General features: G+C 39.2%; 1 protein-coding gene across 1 annotated transcript in view; it reads right to left on the bottom strand.

The window, feature by feature from the left end:
* RFK (riboflavin kinase) overlaps positions 1-9,305 on the bottom strand; it is a 20,783-nt gene that overhangs the window by 8,438 nt on the left and 3,040 nt on the right. Inside the window, exon 2 of the mRNA XM_011984096.1 lies at positions 229-368. Within this exon, the coding sequence (XP_011839486.1) occupies positions 229-368 (140 nt within the window). The remainder of the gene's footprint in view (positions 1-228; positions 369-9,305) is intronic.

Genomic DNA, 9,305 nt, shown 5'->3' with positions numbered 1-9,305 from the left:
CTCCTTCCTCCTGTTCATAACAATCCGGAAGCCAAAGCGAGACGCTCTTTAGTTTCTTGGCAACCGCTGGATTGAACGTCAGGCATCACTCGTTCCTTTCGCTCTTTAAGTATTTATTAAAGCTCCAAAATTCAGCTCAAAGATCGCCTCTTCACAGAGGCTTTTCCTGGCCGTCCTACCGGAAGTGGTCGTCCTCCTCCGGGACCATTGACCACGTTCTGGAGTTACTAATATATTCGAATGTAAGCTCCAGGGAGCAGTCCCTGTCTGTGACGCTGATAACCCCAGTTACCGAGATGGGCGGTGACTGTCCCCTCCAGGCTGTCTCCTTGACAACTTCACAAGCCGGATAACAGGCCGTCCCGCTACTGCAATGCAGATAGAGGCCTTCGGACCCTCGGAGCTGTAAACACGCACGCTCCTGGGGAAGTAGCTCTGGGCTCACTCACAGGAAAAGCAGGGTGCAAGGTTATAAGAAGGTGCATCCTCTTACCTCTCAAAAGTAAAAGACAAAGAAGTTTTTAAATTTATTTTTTTTTTGTCTCAAAGACAAAGAAGTTTTTAAATTTATTTTTAAAATTTTTAATCAATGGAATCCAGAGAAGTTTGTTTTTTTCTTTTTTGGTCTAGACGTTTGTATAAAATTCTGTCCAGACCGTGTAGTCTCTTTCTACCTTACATGTATGTATCTCTGTTAATATTTACCTGATATTAAATTTATGTTCTAGGCCAGGCGCGGTGACTCACGCCTGTATTCCCGATAGTTTGAGAGGCCGATGGGGGAGGATTGACTGAGCCCAGGAGATCGAGGCTGCGGTGAGCTATGATCACGCCACGGCACTCCAGCCTGGGTGACACAGTCAAAGAACTAGAGAAGAGGAAGGAAGGGAGGGAAGGGAAAGGAAAGGGGAAGGGAAAGTGAAAGGGAAGAAAAGGGAAGGGAAGGCGGGGAGGGAAGGGGAGAAGGCCCCAAAGAAGCTGTTATGGTTAGTTACTTATCTATACGGAATTAAACAAAGAATAATGAGAATAACGATAATAGTAATACCGGTAGTAACAGTAGTAATAGCAAGTTGTGAAAAGCAATTAAATTATCTGGAGACACTTAAGAGTTATTTTAGCAAGGTCTGTACAGGATTCTGTCAGTCTTGACTCCCGTCCTTGATAAGAATGTTGCATTCCTTCTAATATAGGGAGGATGTCTCTCACATGGTAATTTCATCTGCTTCTAAGAAACAGAGAAGAGGTCAGAATGATTTTTTTGTATTTACTGTTTTTCAAGTGCTTGTAATTCAAAATAGTCAATATACAAGAATGGCATGTTTTTAACTTCATCAGCAGTGGTATACCAAATAAGAAAAGCCTGGACGTGAGAACTTGATAAATCATCCCTGGGTCTTACTCCACTAAGCCCTGGGTTGCAAGAAGGTATGAGAATTAAATGAGATAAAATAATTAAATGAGTCATAGGAAGTAAATGAGGAGTGGTGGTTTTAAAAATAGAGAAAATGCTAAGTATTTTTCACAGTGTCTTGTGTAATCCTCTCATCAGCTTTGTTGGAAAGCATTAACCTAAACGTATAAAAAGGACGGGGAGTGGTGGCTCACACCTGTAATCCCAGCACTTTGGGAGATCCGAGGCGAGCAGATTCCTTGAGGAGTTCAAGACCAGCCTGGACAAAATAGGGAGACTTCCGTCTATACAGAAAAGTTTTAAATAAAAACAAGAAAGAAAGAAAGAGAAAAAAGAAAAGAAAAGAAACAATAAAAAGAAAAGAAAGAAGAAAGAAAAGAAGAGGAGAAAGTAAGAAAGAAAATTTTAAAAATCAGCCAGGGCCTGGCACAGTGGCTCATGCCTGTAATCCCAGCACTTTGGGAGATCCGAGGCGAGCAGATTCCTTGAGGAGTTCAAGACCAGCCTGGACAAAATAGGGAGACTTCCGTCTATACAGAAAAGTTTTAAATAAAAACAAGAAAGAAAGAAAGAGAAAAAAGAAAAGAAAAGAAACAATAAAAAGAAAAGAAAGAAGAAAGAAAAGAAGAGGAGAAAGTAAGAAAGAAAATTTTAAAAATCAGCCAGGGCCTGGCACAGTGGCTCATGCCTGTAATCCCAGCACTTTGGGAGATCCGAGGCGAGCAGATTCCTTGAGGAGTTCAAGACCAGCCTGGACAAAATAGGGAGACTTCCGTCTATACAGAAAAGTTTTAAATAAAAACAAGAAAGAAAGAAAGAGAAAAAAGAAAAGAAAAGAAACAATAAAAAGAAAAGAAAGAAGAAAGAAAAGAAGAGGAGAAAGTAAGAAAGAAAATTTTAAAAATCAGCCAGGGCCTGGCACAGTGGCTCATGCCTGTAATCCCAGCACTTTGGGAGATCCGAGGCGAGCAGATTCCTTGAGGAGTTCAAGACCAGCCTGGACAAAATAGGGAGACTTCCGTCTATACAGAAAAGTTTTAAATAAAAACAAGAAAGAAAGAAAGAGAAAAAAGAAAAGAAAAGAAACAATAAAAAGAAAAGAAAGAAGAAAGAAAAGAAGAGGAGAAAGTAAGAAAGAAAATTTTAAAAATCAGCCAGGGCCTGGCACAGTGGCTCATGCCTGTAATCCCAGCACTTTGGGAGATCCGAGGCGAGCAGATTCCTTGAGGAGTTCAAGACCAGCCTGGACAAAATAGGGAGACTTCCGTCTATACAGAAAAGTTTTAAATAAAAACAAGAAAGAAAGAAAGAGAAAAAAGAAAAGAAAAGAAACAATAAAAAGAAAAGAAAGAAGAAAGAAAAGAAGAGGAGAAAGTAAGAAAGAAAATTTTAAAAATCAGCCAGGGCCTGGCACAGTGGCTCATGCCTGTAATCCCAGCACTTTGGGAGATCCGAGGCGAGCAGATTCCTTGAGGAGTTCAAGACCAGCCTGGACAAAATAGGGAGACTTCCGTCTATACAGAAAAGTTTTAAATAAAAACAAGAAAGAAAGAAAGAGAAAAAAGAAAAGAAAAGAAACAATAAAAAGAAAAGAAAGAAGAAAGAAAAGAAGAGGAGAAAGTAAGAAAGAAAATTTTAAAAATCAGCCAGGGCCTGGCACAGTGGCTCATGCCTGTAATCCCAGCACTTTGGGAGATCCGAGGCGAGCAGATTCCTTGAGGAGTTCAAGACCAGCCTGGACAAAATAGGGAGACTTCCGTCTATACAGAAAAGTTTTAAATAAAAACAAGAAAGAAAGAAAGAGAAAAAAGAAAAGAAAAGAAACAATAAAAAGAAAAGAAAGAAGAAAGAAAAGAAGAGGAGAAAGTAAGAAAGAAAATTTTAAAAATCAGCCAGGGCCTGGCACAGTGGCTCATGCCTGTAATCCCAGCACTTTGGGAGATCCGAGGCGAGCAGATTCCTTGAGGAGTTCAAGACCAGCCTGGACAAAATAGGGAGACTTCCGTCTATACAGAAAAGTTTTAAATAAAAACAAGAAAGAAAGAAAGAGAAAAAAGAAAAGAAAAGAAACAATAAAAAGAAAAGAAAGAAGAAAGAAAAGAAGAGGAGAAAGTAAGAAAGAAAATTTTAAAAATCAGCCAGGGCCTGGCACAGTGGCTCATGCCTGTAATCCCAGCACTTTGGGAGATCCGAGGCGAGCAGATTCCTTGAGGAGTTCAAGACCAGCCTGGACAAAATAGGGAGACTTCCGTCTATACAGAAAAGTTTTAAATAAAAACAAGAAAGAAAGAAAGAGAAAAAAGAAAAGAAAAGAAACAATAAAAAGAAAAGAAAGAAGAAAGAAAAGAAGAGGAGAAAGTAAGAAAGAAAATTTTAAAAATCAGCCAGGGCCTGGCACAGTGGCTCATGCCTGTAATCCCAGCACTTTGGGAGATCCGAGGCGAGCAGATTCCTTGAGGAGTTCAAGACCAGCCTGGACAAAATAGGGAGACTTCCGTCTATACAGAAAAGTTTTAAATAAAAACAAGAAAGAAAGAAAGAGAAAAAAGAAAAGAAAAGAAACAATAAAAAGAAAAGAAAGAAGAAAGAAAAGAAGAGGAGAAAGTAAGAAAGAAAATTTTAAAAATCAGCCAGGGCCTGGCACAGTGGCTCATGCCTGTAATCCCAGCACTTTGGGAGATCCGAGGCGAGCAGATTCCTTGAGGAGTTCAAGACCAGCCTGGACAAAATAGGGAGACTTCCGTCTATACAGAAAAGTTTTAAATAAAAACAAGAAAGAAAGAAAGAGAAAAAAGAAAAGAAAAGAAACAATAAAAAGAAAAGAAAGAAGAAAGAAAAGAAGAGGAGAAAGTAAGAAAGAAAATTTTAAAAATCAGCCAGGGCCTGGCACAGTGGCTCATGCCTGTAATCCCAGCACTTTGGGAGATCCGAGGCGAGCAGATTCCTTGAGGAGTTCAAGACCAGCCTGGACAAAATAGGGAGACTTCCGTCTATACAGAAAAGTTTTAAATAAAAACAAGAAAGAAAGAAAGAGAAAAAAGAAAAGAAAAGAAACAATAAAAAGAAAAGAAAGAAGAAAGAAAAGAAGAGGAGAAAGTAAGAAAGAAAATTTTAAAAATCAGCCAGGGCCTGGCACAGTGGCTCATGCCTGTAATCCCAGCACTTTGGGAGATCCGAGGCGAGCAGATTCCTTGAGGAGTTCAAGACCAGCCTGGACAAAATAGGGAGACTTCCGTCTATACAGAAAAGTTTTAAATAAAAACAAGAAAGAAAGAAAGAGAAAAAAGAAAAGAAAAGAAACAATAAAAAGAAAAGAAAGAAGAAAGAAAAGAAGAGGAGAAAGTAAGAAAGAAAATTTTAAAAATCAGCCAGGGCCTGGCACAGTGGCTCATGCCTGTAATCCCAGCACTTTGGGAGATCCGAGGCGAGCAGATTCCTTGAGGAGTTCAAGACCAGCCTGGACAAAATAGGGAGACTTCCGTCTATACAGAAAAGTTTTAAATAAAAACAAGAAAGAAAGAAAGAGAAAAAAGAAAAGAAAAGAAACAATAAAAAGAAAAGAAAGAAGAAAGAAAAGAAGAGGAGAAAGTAAGAAAGAAAATTTTAAAAATCAGCCAGGGCCTGGCACAGTGGCTCATGCCTGTAATCCCAGCACTTTGGGAGATCCGAGGCGAGCAGATTCCTTGAGGAGTTCAAGACCAGCCTGGACAAAATAGGGAGACTTCCGTCTATACAGAAAAGTTTTAAATAAAAACAAGAAAGAAAGAAAGAGAAAAAAGAAAAGAAAAGAAACAATAAAAAGAAAAGAAAGAAGAAAGAAAAGAAGAGGAGAAAGTAAGAAAGAAAATTTTAAAAATCAGCCAGGGCCTGGCACAGTGGCTCATGCCTGTAATCCCAGCACTTTGGGAGATCCGAGGCGAGCAGATTCCTTGAGGAGTTCAAGACCAGCCTGGACAAAATAGGGAGACTTCCGTCTATACAGAAAAGTTTTAAATAAAAACAAGAAAGAAAGAAAGAGAAAAAAGAAAAGAAAAGAAACAATAAAAAGAAAAGAAAGAAGAAAGAAAAGAAGAGGAGAAAGTAAGAAAGAAAATTTTAAAAATCAGCCAGGGCCTGGCACAGTGGCTCATGCCTGTAATCCCAGCACTTTGGGAGATCCGAGGCGAGCAGATTCCTTGAGGAGTTCAAGACCAGCCTGGACAAAATAGGGAGACTTCCGTCTATACAGAAAAGTTTTAAATAAAAACAAGAAAGAAAGAAAGAGAAAAAAGAAAAGAAAAGAAACAATAAAAAGAAAAGAAAGAAGAAAGAAAAGAAGAGGAGAAAGTAAGAAAGAAAATTTTAAAAATCAGCCAGGGCCTGGCACAGTGGCTCATGCCTGTAATCCCAGCACTTTGGGAGATCCGAGGCGAGCAGATTCCTTGAGGAGTTCAAGACCAGCCTGGACAAAATAGGGAGACTTCCGTCTATACAGAAAAGTTTTAAATAAAAACAAGAAAGAAAGAAAGAGAAAAAAGAAAAGAAAAGAAACAATAAAAAGAAAAGAAAGAAGAAAGAAAAGAAGAGGAGAAAGTAAGAAAGAAAATTTTAAAAATCAGCCAGGGCCTGGCACAGTGGCTCATGCCTGTAATCCCAGCACTTTGGGAGATCCGAGGCGAGCAGATTCCTTGAGGAGTTCAAGACCAGCCTGGACAAAATAGGGAGACTTCCGTCTATACAGAAAAGTTTTAAATAAAAACAAGAAAGAAAGAAAGAGAAAAAAGAAAAGAAAAGAAACAATAAAAAGAAAAGAAAGAAGAAAGAAAAGAAGAGGAGAAAGTAAGAAAGAAAATTTTAAAAATCAGCCAGGGCCTGGCACAGTGGCTCATGCCTGTAATCCCAGCACTTTGGGAGATCCGAGGCGAGCAGATTCCTTGAGGAGTTCAAGACCAGCCTGGACAAAATAGGGAGACTTCCGTCTATACAGAAAAGTTTTAAATAAAAACAAGAAAGAAAGAAAGAGAAAAAAGAAAAGAAAAGAAACAATAAAAAGAAAAGAAAGAAGAAAGAAAAGAAGAGGAGAAAGTAAGAAAGAAAATTTTAAAAATCAGCCAGGGCCTGGCACAGTGGCTCATGCCTGTAATCCCAGCACTTTGGGAGATCCGAGGCGAGCAGATTCCTTGAGGAGTTCAAGACCAGCCTGGACAAAATAGGGAGACTTCCGTCTATACAGAAAAGTTTTAAATAAAAACAAGAAAGAAAGAAAGAGAAAAAAGAAAAGAAAAGAAACAATAAAAAGAAAAGAAAGAAGAAAGAAAAGAAGAGGAGAAAGTAAGAAAGAAAATTTTAAAAATCAGCCAGGGCCTGGCACAGTGGCTCATGCCTGTAATCCCAGCACTTTGGGAGATCCGAGGCGAGCAGATTCCTTGAGGAGTTCAAGACCAGCCTGGACAAAATAGGGAGACTTCCGTCTATACAGAAAAGTTTTAAATAAAAACAAGAAAGAAAGAAAGAGAAAAAAGAAAAGAAAAGAAACAATAAAAAGAAAAGAAAGAAGAAAGAAAAGAAGAGGAGAAAGTAAGAAAGAAAATTTTAAAAATCAGCCAGGGCCTGGCACAGTGGCTCATGCCTGTAATCCCAGCACTTTGGGAGATCCGAGGCGAGCAGATTCCTTGAGGAGTTCAAGACCAGCCTGGACAAAATAGGGAGACTTCCGTCTATACAGAAAAGTTTTAAATAAAAACAAGAAAGAAAGAAAGAGAAAAAAGAAAAGAAAAGAAACAATAAAAAGAAAAGAAAGAAGAAAGAAAAGAAGAGGAGAAAGTAAGAAAGAAAATTTTAAAAATCAGCCAGGGCCTGGCACAGTGGCTCATGCCTGTAATCCCAGCACTTTGGGAGATCCGAGGCGAGCAGATTCCTTGAGGAGTTCAAGACCAGCCTGGACAAAATAGGGAGACTTCCGTCTATACAGAAAAGTTTTAAATAAAAACAAGAAAGAAAGAAAGAGAAAAAAGAAAAGAAAAGAAACAATAAAAAGAAAAGAAAGAAGAAAGAAAAGAAGAGGAGAAAGTAAGAAAGAAAATTTTAAAAATCAGCCAGGGCCTGGCACAGTGGCTCATGCCTGTAATCCCAGCACTTTGGGAGATCCGAGGCGAGCAGATTCCTTGAGGAGTTCAAGACCAGCCTGGACAAAATAGGGAGACTTCCGTCTATACAGAAAAGTTTTAAATAAAAACAAGAAAGAAAGAAAGAGAAAAAAGAAAAGAAAAGAAACAATAAAAAGAAAAGAAAGAAGAAAGAAAAGAAGAGGAGAAAGTAAGAAAGAAAATTTTAAAAATCAGCCAGGGCCTGGCACAGTGGCTCATGCCTGTAATCCCAGCACTTTGGGAGATCCGAGGCGAGCAGATTCCTTGAGGAGTTCAAGACCAGCCTGGACAAAATAGGGAGACTTCCGTCTATACAGAAAAGTTTTAAATAAAAACAAGAAAGAAAGAAAGAGAAAAAAGAAAAGAAAAGAAACAATAAAAAGAAAAGAAAGAAGAAAGAAAAGAAGAGGAGAAAGTAAGAAAGAAAATTTTAAAAATCAGCCAGGGCCTGGCACAGTGGCTCATGCCTGTAATCCCAGCACTTTGGGAGATCCGAGGCGAGCAGATTCCTTGAGGAGTTCAAGACCAGCCTGGACAAAATAGGGAGACTTCCGTCTATACAGAAAAGTTTTAAATAAAAACAAGAAAGAAAGAAAGAGAAAAAAGAAAAGAAAAGAAACAATAAAAAGAAAAGAAAGAAGAAAGAAAAGAAGAGGAGAAAGTAAGAAAGAAAATTTTAAAAATCAGCCAGGGCCTGGCACAGTGGCTCATGCCTGTAATCCCAGCACTTTGGGAGATCCGAGGCGAGCAGATTCCTTGAGGAGTTCAAGACCAGCCTGGACAAAATAGGGAGACTTCCGTCTATACAGAAAAGTTTTAAATAAAAACAAGAAAGAAAGAAAGAGAAAAAAGAAAAGAAAAGAAACAATAAAAAGAAAAGAAAGAAGAAAGAAAAGAAGAGGAGAAAGTAAGAAAGAAAATTTTAAAAATCAGCCAGGGCCTGGCACAGTGGCTCATGCCTGTAATCCCAGCACTTTGGGAGATCCGAGGCGAGCAGATTCCTTGAGGAGTTCAAGACCAGCCTGGACAAAATAGGGAGACTTCCGTCTATACAGAAAAGTTTTAAATAAAAACAAGAAAGAAAGAAAGAGAAAAAAGAAAAGAAAAGAAACAATAAAAAGAAAAGAAAGAAGAAAGAAAAGAAGAGGAGAAAGTAAGAAAGAAAATTTTAAAAATCAGCCAGGGCCTGGCACAGTGGCTCATGCCTGTAATCCCAGCACTTTGGGAGATCCGAGGCGAGCAGATTCCTTGAGGAGTTCAAGACCAGCCTGGACAAAATAGGGAGACTTCCGTCTATACAGAAAAGTTTTAAATAAAAACAAGAAAGAAAGAAAGAGAAAAAAGAAAAGAAAAGAAACAATAAAAAGAAAAGAAAGAAGAAAGAAAAGAAGAGGAGAAAGTAAGAAAGAAAATTTTAAAAATCAGCCAGGGCCTGGCACAGTGGCTCATGCCTGTAATCCCAGCACTTTGGGAGGCTGAGGCCAGTGGATCACTTGAGCTCAGGAGTTGGAGACCAGCCTGGGCAACATGGTGAAACCCAGTCTCTACAAAAAATACAAAAATTAGCCAGGAATGGTGGCGCTCGCCTGTGGTCCTAGATTTACCAGAGGCTGAGGCAGGAGAGTCGCTTGAACCTGGCGGCAGTTGCAGTGAGCTGGAGATCACGCCATTGCACTCCAGCCTGGACGACAGAGCGAGACTGTCTCAGCCAGGTGGTGGTGGCTCGTGCCTATAGCCCCAGCTACTTGGGAAACTGAGGAGTGAGG

The sequence above is a fragment of the Mandrillus leucophaeus genome, unplaced genomic scaffold (assembly GCF_000951045.1).
Source record: "Mandrillus leucophaeus isolate KB7577 unplaced genomic scaffold, Mleu.le_1.0 Scaffold260, whole genome shotgun sequence".
Classification (NCBI taxonomy): domain Eukaryota; kingdom Metazoa; phylum Chordata; class Mammalia; order Primates; family Cercopithecidae; genus Mandrillus; species Mandrillus leucophaeus.
The sequence above is the reverse complement of the archived record's forward strand: the minus strand, read 5'-3'. Positions and strand labels throughout refer to the sequence as shown.